This window comes from Salvelinus alpinus, chromosome 3, assembly GCF_045679555.1.
Source record: "Salvelinus alpinus chromosome 3, SLU_Salpinus.1, whole genome shotgun sequence".
In the NCBI taxonomy this organism is placed as follows: domain Eukaryota; kingdom Metazoa; phylum Chordata; class Actinopteri; order Salmoniformes; family Salmonidae; genus Salvelinus; species Salvelinus alpinus.
The window spans coordinates 36,057,183-36,071,095 of record NC_092088.1 but is presented as its reverse complement, the minus strand read 5'-3'; the positions used below and the strand labels follow the sequence as shown (position 1 = coordinate 36,071,095).

The 13,913-nt window shown below is 41.2% G+C and overlaps 1 protein-coding gene across 1 annotated transcript in view; it reads right to left on the bottom strand.

Annotated features, from left to right (window-relative positions):
* Positions 1–10,915, bottom strand: part of LOC139570611 (stromal cell-derived factor 1-like) — a 37,546-nt gene extending 26,631 nt beyond the window's left edge. The window contains exon 1 of the mRNA XM_071392615.1: positions 10,708–10,915. Coding sequence (XP_071248716.1) covers positions 10,708–10,774 — 67 coding nt within the window. The 5' untranslated portion in view covers positions 10,775–10,915. The remainder of the gene's footprint in view (positions 1–10,707) is intronic.
* Positions 10,916–13,913: the final 2,998 nt, after the last annotated feature.

Here is a 13,913-nt window from a genome sequence, read left to right as displayed (position 1 = left end):
GGAGGACCAACCCTGCATTAATTAGAATCAAATGAAGAAATGCACACATAAATAGATAACTAAAACGATGCTTCTTTGTAATATCTAATTATTCAAACTTTAAAACTTTAAATATTTATAATTTATTTATGCTTTCTTGCTCCAATATGATGAGGGGGTGTCAATCAAACGTCTGTGGGTGGTATCTAACTCACCATTGGTTGAACAATGTAATGAAACGTTGCTTCGATCGCTTTTGCACCAGCTATGTGAAGCTAGCCACAATAACGAATAGCCACAATAGTATAATTTGTGGTTTGCCTTCAAAATAATAGTCCCTCATTGACACTGATACAAATAATGGAATCATGCTACATTTGGACTCGATAATGGGGGTGTATTGCATGCATTGTACAACCTTGCCAATAGATCTTGGAGCCATTAAATATTCACAACTGTTAAGAGTTTACACAAATATTAGCATCATAGCTCTTATTGCAGGACTTTAACTGTGGGAAATCATCTCACTATTCAACCTATTTACCTATGGATCTTGGATCCATGAAATGGGGTATCAGCCTACTCAGTGACACCCAGAGAACACAACTGTGAAGAGTTTACAAATATTGCGTTGTAGCTCATATTGCAGGACTTCAATATGAGGTGGGAAATCACCTCACCAGTCAGTATGTTGTGCGTATTGGACATTCATATTGCAATGTACAGCCTTACCTATGGATCTTGGGTCCATGAAATGGGGTATCAGCCAACTCAATTACGTCCACAGAACACAACTGTTATGAACTTTATATGAACTCTTATTGCAGGACTTTGTTGGGTGCATTTGCTGTTTGTGTCGGTTGTGTTTCACATTATTTTGTGCCTAATATAAATGAATGGGAAATAATGTATTGTCATTTGAGACAATTTTAATAAGAATATATGTTTCTAATGTAGATGCTACCATGATTACGGATAATCCTGACTGCATCGTGAATAATGATTAGTGAGAATGCGCTGTTGGCTAGAGAGCACATGCCAATTCCAGAGTGGTCACAAATCATTATGTAACGCAACATTTTTTGTGAGAAAACTATCAGAGTTGAAAATGTAATAAAACTCATAAACTCATTTTTTCAGTACATGGGAATTTAAACACAATGTATTTTTATGTGCACTACGTCATCATGCACAGCCATTTATCTGCAACAAGTAAAATTGATGGAAACATCTCTGGTGGGAAAATGCAGTTTTTATGCAGATTTTAGAATATTTGGATAAATGTGTCACCAATTGGATGGAAACCAAGCAAATGACACTAACAAAAGTGTTGAATTGTTCAGCAACACGTGCAGTAAATTCTAAAAATGACTTTTGTGTTGAAAGGTATATATTACACTTATTGTCATCTCCCTATCACTACATGCTGGGCCTGGATGGTGACAAATCTACAAGCTGCCTGACTGTGGCCTAAGGACCTTACTGGGATGTACAGCATCAGTCTCTCTCTGTCTCGCTGCCATTCTGTCAACATGAAACTCAGCAAAAGAAAGAAACATCCCTTTTTTCAGGAACCTGATTCGTAAAAATCCACAGATCTTCATTGTAAAGGGTTTAACCTCTAGGGTACGTGGGACGGTAGCGTCCCACCTCTTCAACAGCCAGTGAAACTGCAGGGCGCCAAATTCAAAACAGAATTCCCATAATTAAAATTCCTCAAACATACATCTATTTTACACCATTTTAAAGATACACTTTTTGTAAATCCAGCCACAGTGTCCGATTTCAAAAAGGCTTTACGATGAAAGCAAACCAAACGATTATGTTAGGTGAGTGCCTATTCACAGAACACAGTCATTTTTCCAGCCAACGAGAGGATTCACAAAAAGCAGAAATATAGATATAATTAATCAGTAACCTTTGATGATCTTCATCAGATGACACTCATAGGACTTCATGTTACACAATACATGTATGTTTTGTTCGGTAAAGTTCATATTTATATCCAAAAATCAGAGTTTACATTGGTGCGTTACATTCAGTAGTTCCAAAACATCTGGTGATTTTGCAGAGAGCCACATCAATTTACAGAAATACTCATTATAAATGTTGATGAAAATACAAGTGTTATGCATGGAATTTTAGATGCACTTCTCCTTAATGCAACCGCAGTGTCAGATTTCAAAAAAGCTTTACGGAAAAAGCAAACCATGCAATAATCTGAGGTCGGCGTTCAGAGCCCAATCAAGACAAAAATATATCCGCCATATTGTGCAGTCAACAGAAGTCAGAAATAATATTATAAACATTCACTTACCTTTGATGATCTTCATCAGACTGCACTCTCAGGAATCCCAGTTCCACAATAAATGTTTGTTTTGTTCGATAATGTCCATCATTTATGTCCAAATACCTCGTTGTTCTAGCGTTCAGTACACTTTCCAAACTCACGACCCGCGGGCAAGTCCAGAGGAAAGTACGGACGAAAAGTTATTACAGTCCGTAAAAACATGACAAAGTATTGAATCAATCTTTAGGATGTTTTTAACATAATTCTTCCATGTTCCAACCGGAGAATTCCTTTGTCTTCAGAAGTGGGATGGAACAGAGCTCGCTCTCACATGAACGCGCATGGTCAGCGCATGTTCAGGTCATGGTAGACCTTACTCAATCCCCTCTCATTCGGCCCCACTTCACAGTAGAAGCATCAGACAAGGTTCTAAAGACTGACATCTAGTGGAAGCCTTAGGAAGTGCAACATTACCAATATCCCACTGTATCTTCAATAGGTGCTGAGTTAAATCGACCAACCTCAGATTTCCCACTTCCTGGTTGGATTTCTCAGGTTTTTGCCTGCCATATGAGTTCTGTTATACTCACAGACATCATTCAAACCGTTTTAGAAACTTCAGAGTGTTTTCTATCCAAATCTACTAATAATATGCATATTCTAGCTTTTATGGCTGAGAAACAGGCCGTTTACTCTGGGCACGCTTTTCATCCGGACGTGAAAATACTGCCCCCTACCCCAAAGACGTTAAACACTGTTTCCCATGCTTGTTCAATGAACCATAAACAATTAATGAACATGCACTTGTGGAACGGTCGTTAAGACACTAACAGCTTACAGATGGTAGACAATTAAGGTCACAGTTATGAAAACGTAGGACACTAAAGAGGCCTTTCTACTGACTCTGAAAAACACCAAAAGAAAGATGCCCAGGGTCCCTGCTCATCTGCGTGAATGTGCCTTAGGCATGTTGCAAGGAGGCATGAGGACTGCAGATGTGGCCAGGGCAATAAATTGCAATGTCTGTACTGTGAGACGCCTAAGACAGCGCTACAGGGAGACAGGATGGACAGCTGATCGTCCTCGCAGTGGCAGACCACGTGTAACAACACCTGCATAGGATCGGTACATCCGAACATCACACCTGCGGGACAGGTACAGGATGGCAACAACAACTGCCCGAGTTACGAAAGGAAAGCACAATCCCTCCATCAGTGCTCAGACTGTACGCAATAGGCTGAGAGAGGCTGGACTGAGGGCTTGTAGGCTTGTTGTAAGGCAGGTCCTCACCAGACATCAGCGGCAACAACATCGCCTATGGGCACAAACCCACCGTCGCTGTGCCAGACAGGACTGGTAAAAAGTGCTCTTCACTGGCGAGTCGCGGTATTGTCTCACCAGGGGTGATGGTTGGATTCGCGTTTATCGTTGAAGGAATGAGCGTTACACCGAGGCCTGTACTCTGGAACGGGATTGGAGGTGGCGGATCTGTCATTTTCTGGGGCGGTGTGTCACAGCATCATCAGACTGAGCTTGTTGTCATTGCAGGCAATCTCAACACTGCGTTATAGGGAAGACATCCTTCTCCCTCATGTGGTACCCTTCCTGCAGGCTCAGTTGACAGTAAGAGGACGTTTTCTTTTTTTGCTGAGTTTATTATATGTAACCACTCAAATTCATATGAACTGCTACGGACACAATCACTGACTTATATTCACTTTGTCTACTTGCCCCATTCTTCAATCTTGTCTGGGATATATATTTTAGTTGACACACCTGTGTGATGTATCTAATATACAGTGAATTTGGAAAGTATTCAGACTGCTTGAATTTATACACCTTTTGTTACGTTAGTCTTATTCTAAAATGTATTAAATATATATTTTTCCCTTATCAAATCAATACACAGTACCAAATAATGGCAAAATGAAAACAGTTATTTAGACATTTTTGCAAATGTATTAAAAAAATAAACAGAATACCTTATATACATAAGTATTCGAACCCTTTGCTATGAGACTCGAAATTGAGCTCAGGTGCATCCGGTTTCCATTGATCAACCTTGAGGTGTTTCTACAACTTGATTGGAGTCCACCTGTGGTAAATTCAATTGATTGGACATGATTTGGAAAGGCACACACACCTGTCTATATAATGACCAACAGTTGACAGTGCATGTCATAGCAAAAACAAAGCCATGTGGTCGAAGGAATTGTCCGTAGAGCTCCAAGACAGGATTGTATCGAAGTATAGATCTGGGGAAGGGTACCAAAAATATGTCTGCAGAATTGAAGGTCCCCCAGAACACAGTGGCCTCCATCATATTTAAATGGAAGAAGTTTGGAACCACCAATACTCTTCCTAAAGCTGGCCAAACTGTGCAACCGAGGGAAAGGGTCTTGGTCAGAGAAGTTCCTCTGTGGAGATGGGAGAACCTTCCAGAAGGACAACCATCTCTGCAGCACTCCACCAATCAGGTGTTTATGGTAGAGCGGCCAGACGTAAGCCACTCCTCAGGAAAAGGCACGACTGTCCACTTGGAGTTTGCCAAAAGGCACCTAAAGGAATGAGAAACAAGATTCTCTGGTCGGATGAAACCAATATTGAATGCTTTGGCCTGAATGCCAAGCGTCACATCTGGATGAAACCTTGCACCATCCTTACAGTGAAGCATGGTGGTGGCAGCATCATGCTGTGGGTATGTTTTTCAGCGGCAGGGACTGAGAGATTAGTCAGGATCGAGGGAAAGATGAACGGCGCAAAGTACAGAGATCCTTGATGAAAACCTGCCCCAGAACGTTCAGGACCTTAGACTGGGGCGAAGGTTCCCCTTCCAACAGGACAACGACCCTAAACACACAGCCAAGAAAACACAGAAGTGGCTTCGGGAGTTTCTATATGCCCTTGAGAGGCCCGGACTTGAACCTAATTGAACATATCTGGAGATTCCTGAAAATAGCTGTGCAGCGACAGTCACCATCCAACCTGACAGAGCTTGAGAGAATCTGCAGAGAAGAATGGGAGAAAGTCCCCAAATACAGGTTTGCCAAGGTTGTTGTGTCATACCCAAGAAGACAAGGCTGTAATCACTGCCAAAGCCGCTTCAACACGGTACTGAGTAAAGGGTCTAAATACTTAAATGTGATATTTAAGTTTGTTAGAAATGTCTAAAAACCTGTATTTTTGTCATTATGGGGTGTTTTGATGATTTAAAAAATGTAATCAATTTTAGAATAAGGCTGTAACGTAACAAAATGTGGAACAAGTCAAGGGGTCTGATTACCTTCCGAATGCACTGTACATGAATAAAAATGTATTCACCCCGGACTTGCGTTGCATTTACTTTAGACTTTTTGAATCACAAGCTCCTCCAAGTGTTGTCTTTGTGTTTAAGTTACAACAGAAGTTAGTCAAAGGTAGTGTGAGGACCCAACGTTACAAACATGCTATGAAAAAGTAGTAGTGTAATCTAACAATAAAATGTGTTTATACAAAACCCATCCCCAAAATATATCCTTTGAAAGCCTTGATACTGTAGTTGCATCCTTCCACAGGGAACTGTCTGCAGATAGCTGACAACAGGGTGGCAGGTATTTTGATGTGCTGCTCTAAAGTTCCATAGCCCAACAGACTCATCTGGGGATAGGGGGATGGACACATGTTATTTTTGATAAATGTCTGGGAGATTTTTACAGAGGGGAGAGCAAGAGTTTTGGCATGAGTACAGTAAATCCAATCCAACCAGTGGCCCTTGATAATATGCTATCACCCAGGCAGAACTACCATAGTGAAGTAGGCTTACAGTGCATCGAGTATACTAATGAGTGTAGCCAACTTCTCTGTGCTCTGGAGAGATCGCAGTTAGTTGGTCAGAAGGCTCTGGAGGTCCTTGGACCATTCTTTCTCTGTAGCACCTGGAGAGAGATGGATAATGGTGGTCAGTGCTAGAAAGAGAGCCAGCCCTCAACCCTGACCTCCCACTGGCCCAGGGCCTCCTGCCTAGTTTTATGCAATGTAAAGGAAAACAATATCATGACTCACTGACAGAGTGATCCATGTTCCTGCTGGTAGCAAGCCTCAACCTGGATGCAGTGAAATGTCCTGCTGGTAGGTTTGTAAATCAGTTGACAACCCTGCCAAGATTAACAAAATAACATTTTCTGTATTTATGATTAATTTATCAGTTTGCCTACTTGACATTCATGTCTCTAAATGACAACATTAGATCTGATTAAAAGTACACATGCCATTTGTGATAACAGCTATGACAAATTAAATGGCGTACATGTGAATTTATAGCTAGCTAAGATATTATTTATATTATGTCACCGCGTCTCATCTCACTAACAATTGCTAAGGCGAACAGCAAATTTCACAATTGTGGCTAATCCTTATTGTGGCTAGCTTCACATAGGTGACTTATTCCATCATGACAACATGCTCAGCCTTATTTGACTGTAGTTAGCTAGCTGCTAGCTTAGATGTCGGTCATTGTTGACACCGAATCTTGCAGCCAAACTGCTTCAAAGATGGATGATGTCAAGAATTAGCAAATGTAGCTAACTAAATGATAACTTATTAAGCAATAGAATGGATACTTAATGTGGTTATCTAGCTAATGTGAGCTAGCCAACATGCATTGCCTCTTACACATGCCACAATACTGCTTGCTTTTACATCTGACATTTATCTACCGTAGCCAGCTAGATAATAATGGTTTATGATTCTTGCAGTTTAGTTCCTTATCTAGCTAACTGTAAAACTGAGAGTCTGGCTGTAAAACGCAGCTAGCTAGCCACCTCGACTTTATCAGTTGTAGCAAAGCTAGCTAGCTTGATACTCACGCAGTAACGTTAGCTTACCATGCTTTTCTGGCCAGCTGGACATTCCTCTCGCACATCCCGGTTGACTACTTCTTGCCCATCCCATTTTTTCTTATTCTGTGGGTTTTATGGCGGACTACAACCCAAAAAGGTGTATTGCTGACACCAACTGGACAGGTTGAAACACCAAAACAAGGTAAAAAGAAAATCCATATGTGATAGGGAAACTAACTTAATGCAACTAAATAAAAAGAGTACATTGGCAAAAACAAAACTCTCACTTCTTCCTTCTTTCAAATCTCCGTATCTGCCTTCTCAGGCTCTACTGACAATATTCCATGTAACTCCTCCGCAGAGAAATCTTTCAGTCCCAGGAACCGCTCTGCCGCATCCACAATGATATCTATCTTCCTGGACCTTCTCTGGCTTGACAGTGCCATTAATCACCATAGCTATAAAGGCCACAAAGCCCACCTTATTAACCTTTAAAATGTCAGGGTACTGCGGGTGAAAGGCAACCCCTGCAGCTTGCAGTGAAGGCCTATCCACCACCATGGACTCTTCAGGAGCACCATTCAAATCCTCAACCATTTCAAAAGCTGCTGCATGTGAAATGCTCTGGACAGCCCTGACTTTGGCCACCTCATTCTCTTTTACCATTGTCGGGCAATTGAAAGATGTAGCTTCATGGTTCCCACCACAATAGCAACATTTTCCTCACTTTTAAAACACATGATATTATCTTTTCCACAAGTAGGACATATCGGCTTCTCCCTTCTGCAAACACTTTACAATGATCACACTGCATTGGTCTTGGGATAAATGTTCTGACTCTGTAGTTTATATAATCCAACTGCATTTGAGTAATCCAACTGCACTTGAGACTCCATATCAAAAAACTAAAGGGACAGATAGACTTCACTTTTTCACCATTCACCACACGATTCATCCGGCATGCATCAATCACTCCAGGAATATTTTTAATCTCTTCAAAATTAACTTCCCTCGAAACGCCAGATATAACCCCCTTGAGGGGTGCTTTGTTCCGAAGAGACACATGACACTTATCAAATTGGGTGAGACGCAACGTACGTTCCTTCTGATCAGCAGAAGCACCAAAAATCTAAACAAGCCCGATCCTGAAACCCTAGACTTTACTCAGCAATCTCTCCACCAGTTTATATATCTCAAACGGTTTCTTCAAGATTGGTAATCTGCTCAGCTGCTCCTCATTAACAAACCCTAACTCCCTCTAGATACAAAGGGACATTCTCATCACTGTACACAAATTTGCTCCGTTATCCATTCTTATGGACAATATTCCAATTCTCCTTGATTCTACCGCCATTGGATTCAGAATCCACTTCATCGTCTGCTTCCGCCATCTTTTTTCACCTCCACACGAGTAGTCCACCACTCCCATCTCTTGGTCTTCTATGTTTAAAACGATATGGCTGTAGTCCGGTGCCTTATTGTCAAAAGATGCTCACTCGTAACACAGCCACCTAGTGCAGGCAGGCAGTCAATGGCTCAGTGTTCCAAAACTGTTGATCTGTTTCTACATCAAGCAAGGACAATGTTCCATTTGTTGTTTTTGTGTATTTTTATTGTGCGCGTGCAGCACAGCAAAATATAGATTTTATCTGCTATCCCCCCCAAAAAGGGACATATCATATTGAGACATAGCTATACGCTACACATTATTGTTTGGGGTGGATGGAGGGGGGTTCTAATGTGAAACATGGCCTTTAAACTTTGAACACCATTCTGTAATACTGAACGCAGCCCAGGCAAATGCAATCAAGTAACGTGCCGTGCCATTGATCAACCAATGGTGTGTTAGATTCCATCCACAAACATTTGCTTGACACCCCCTCGTTATCATATTGGAGGAAGAAATACAGCAATAATTACCCCTTTCAAAGGCACTTAAATATTTTGTCTTCCCCATTTACCCTCTGAATGGCACAAACTCAATCCATATCTCAATTGTCTCAAGGCCTAAAAAATGCATCTACACTGATTGAAGTGGATTTAAGAGGTGACATCTGGATTCACCTGGTCAGTCTGTATCATGGAAAGAGCAGATGTTCTTAATGTGTTGTATTCTCAGTGTATATGGTAGACATGGGGTTTGGACCAGTTTTTCTGACACAATTCTCTATTGACTTGACATTTGTATAAACCATTAATTAAAAAATACTTTTATGGGTGATCGATCACCTTACGCAGCCCAGGCAAATGACAGCCTTCAGACATTTTTTGGAAAGAGATTAGTAGGCTATATCCTGTCTCTAAATCTCTCACACATTTTCCGTGAAATTATGCAAAACGTAAGCCTATTGCAGCATTTCGTTCATGTTTGTTGTTCGAGGCGCATGTGTCTTCTCGTTTCATTTGTAGCTTTGCCATGAATGAGATCTCACAAAAACGCAAAATATTTTTGCAATAGTTTTTGCAGGATTTACTCGAAATCGGTGAGATCACGTTGCCTGTCCAGATACAATCTCGGGTTATTTGCATATTTGCAGCCTGTTTAATAGATCATCTTTATTAAGAGACGCAACGAATTGTATAGAGCAGCTCCAGGGAAAGATAGCCAAATGCAATTAAATAATGTTTTATGTAGTTCTGCTATTGCACAATTTAAAAAAGTTTCGAGTTTCAGTTTCAAACCTCTTCATCGACAAATTCTCACTATAGCCCCGGTGCTTAACGGTCATCAGGTGAGGTGATAACAACCTGGATTAACCCTCTCCGTCCACAAAAGAAGTACCCTGAGGTCATTGTAATGACGCGACACTTGAACCAGCCGCATTACCAAGAGAAAGAGGCCGCAGTAGAGAGCCATCTACCCGGCTGAGTGATGTCGCCAGCACCGCTATCGCACTGGCTTTGTGTTGGAGGCTAATTTGAGGGTAATTAAATGGTAACAAAAGGAAAGGACAAATACACATATTAATCAGCAATCCGACTGAGGTCTGCTGCGCAACAGACAGCCTATATGCACACACTGCTAGAGTTCTAGTGTCCTGGTGGGGTTGCTTTACGCACGACGGGTAGGCTATACATGCGCAATGCCACTTGTTATTGCTGCTCATGGGTAATATAACTGGAAATGTATGATATTCCGAGGGGAAATTCAAAGAGCCATTCATCGAACAGTTTAGTTGAAAATACAATTATGTGCATAGGCTATAGCAAAGTGAACATAGGAACTAGACTTTCAATAATCAAATAAAGCATGTTGGTTGTTGGTGATCCCACTCTTTCAATGATTCAAAACAGACGTAATAAATTCCATAAAATAGTTTACACTATATTTAATTGCACCGCGATCAGACAATTGTTTAGGCTAGGGCCAATACAAATCAAATAGCCTAGATTATTTTAATTACGAGTGACTAATGTATATCTGATAGTGGCATAAACAGTAGAATGACAAAAATGATCAGGTGCATCTCACTAGAACAACCTTTTATTAACATGCAGCGCCTCGGGCACACACAGAACCACCCCACGGGGGCATAAAAACATATCCAAACAATTACACGAATGCTTAATTTTAATAACGAATAACATATATACTAGCTAAACTCATACACCGTAGCCTACCTTGTGAGAAAGGAGCGTATGTCGCCACAGCGAGGATAGCCATAACCGCCAAGTATTTAACATCCATGATTAACGATACCGGTCCGATAATCTGTTCAATGTAGAGTCCAGATCGCACTGTGAAAGTGTGTGTCGGAGTGTTGAAGTTATGCACGGTGCATACAAGGCACGCTGCAGAGGAGGAAAGGGAAAGTGGGAGTGTCTGAGGATGAACAAATTACCCCTCTCCCACACGCGCGCACTCACACATGCATGCTCGCGGACTCATACACGTTCTCAAAAGGTGGAAGTGTGTGTGTGTGGATTTCATTTATGACCCCCTGGCAAGGCGAGTTTCCTCTATCAGAAATCTCTGGACCTGAATCAAAGTGTTACGAAAATCTTTGCAAACTTCCCATGCTTTACCTCAAATAAAATGTTATTGGTCACATACACGTAATTAGCAGATGTTATTGCGGATGTAGCGAAAAGCTTGTGCTTCTAGCTCTGACAGTGCAGTAATATCTAAGAAGTAATATCTAACAAATTACACAACATATACCCAAACAGTGGTGGTTCTAGCTTGTATGGCTCCCTGGGCGAACCCCCCCTTCTGCACCCCCCCCCCCTCCTCCCACCGTCAGCAAAAAAAAAACATTCTGCACTAACTGTAATTTTTATTCAGACATTTGGAATAACACAAAATGAATCATTCTAACATTTAATACTATATAAAAATATAAACAAAAATAAGACTCACAGTTGAATTCAGAAGTTTACATACGCTTAGGTTGGAGTCATTTAAAACACTCCACAAATGTCTTGTTAACAATCTATAGTTTTGGCAAGTCGGTTAGGACATCTACTATGTGTATGACACAAGTAATCTTTCCAACAATTGTTTACAGACAGATTATTTCACTTATAATTCACTGTATCACAATTCCAGTGGGTCAGAAGTTTACATACACTAAGTTGACTGTGCCTTTAAACAGCTTGGAAAATTCCAGAAAATTATGTCATGGCTTTAGAAGCTTCTGATAGGCTAATTGACATCATTTGAGTCAATTGGAGGTGTACCTGTTGATGTATTTCAAGGCCTACCTTCAAACTCAGTGCCTCTTTGCTTGACATCATGGGAAAATCTAAAGAAATCAGCCAAAATTGTAGACCTCCACAAGTCTGGTTCATCCTTGGGAGCAATTTCCAAACGACTGAAGTTACCATGTTCATCTGTACAAACAATAGTACGCAAATATTAACACCATGGGATCACGCAGCCGTCATACCGCTCAGGAAGGAGACGCGTTCTGTCTCCTAGAGATGAATGTACTTTGGTGCGAAAAGTGCAAATCAATCACAGAACAACAGCAAAGGACCTTGTGAAGATGCTGGAGGAAACCAGTAGAAAGTATCTATATCCACAGTAAAACGAGTCCTATATCGACATAACCTGAAAGGCCGCTCAGCAAGGAGGAAGCCACTGCTCCAAAAAGCTGAAATAAATCATTCACTCTACTATTATTCTGACATGTTACATTCTTAAAATAAAGTGGTGATCCTAAGACAGGGAATTTTTACCATGATTAAATGTCAGGAATTGTGAAAAACTGAGTTTAAATGTATTTGGCTAAGGTGTATGTAAACTTCCGACTTCAACTGTAAATATCAAAAAGAAGTAACAAAGACAAATAGAAACAAATTGTAGTATATAAATACAAATAAAAAAAAAGAGAATCAATTTATTACACCATTACCCTATTGCTAACAAAAAACACACAAATAAAACTAATTTGCATAAATCCTATATCACACAAATACACAAATAGAATAACACACTAATAAAGAAGAGAACCTGATTATAACACTATTGCACTTCAAACAAGAAACACACAAACTAAATTGCACAACTATTTGCATTACTATTACATTAGTACTGTACAAAGTTAAAGGTGCGCTATTTGATAGATTCCCCTGCTCCCCCACCTCAGGCTTCCAGTGGGGAGACCTGAGGACAACCTACCCCCGCCCCCCTCCCCATCTTGTACTTGTGGGAGACCTTCCCAGGCAATAGCCTGCCTTGCTCACAAACTAGAATCAGGGCGCCCACTCCGACAAGGTTAATTGTCCCACATGGTGACATGATATCATTGACGTGACGTGCAAATGAGCGATAGAAAATAGATTGCGCATATGTCACCATTCGGAATCTTTTTTATTTTTTTGTGTGTGTGGCGCCCCCGGCAAGATGCCACCCTGGGCGGCTGCCCATGCCGCCTATGCCTAAATCTGCCACTGTACCCAATACACACAAACATAAGTAGGAATGAATTAAGACTATATACAGTGGGGAGAACAAGTATTTGATACACTGCCGATTTTGCAGGTTTTCCTACTTACAAAGCATGTAGAGGTCTGTCATTTCTATCATAGGTACACTTCAACTGTGAGAGACGGAATCTAAAACAAAAATCCCGAAAATCACATTGTATGATTTTAAGTAATTAATTTGCATTTTATTGCATGACATAAGTATTTGATACATCAGAAAAGCAGAACTTATTTGGTACAGAAACCTTTGTTTGCAATTACAGAGATAATACATTTCCTGTAGTTCTTGACCAGGTTAGCACACACTGCAGCAGGGATTTTGGCCCACTCCTCCATACAGACCTTCTCCAGATCCTTCAGGTTTCGGGGCTGTCGCTGGGCAATACGCTGGGCCTTGACGTCCTTTTTTTGGCCTTCCTGTGACATCGGGTCCTGTAGGTGTCCTGGAGGCCGGAAAGCTTTGCGGTTGCGGGCGGTGCAGTTGTCGTACCAGTCGGTGATACAGCCGGACAGGATGCTTTCAATTGTGCATCTGTAAAAATTTGTGAGAGTTTTAGGTGACAATCCTAATTTCTTTAGCCTCCTGAGGTTGAAGAGGCTCTGTTTGCGCCTTCTTCACCACACTGTCTTTGTGGGTGGTCCATTTCAGTTTGTCAGTGATGTGTACGCCAAGGAACTTGAAGCTTTCCACCTTCTCCACTGCGGTCCCGTCGATGTAGATAGGGGTGTGCACCCTCTGCGGTCCACGATCATCTCATTTGTTTTGTTGACGTTGAGTGAGAGGTTGTTTTCCAGGCACCACACTCCCAGAGCCGGTGCCATTATGGTGGCATAATGGCACATTTTGTATCTTTGGCTTTGGGGAATGGAATTGACAGTGTTTAGTGGGACTGTGC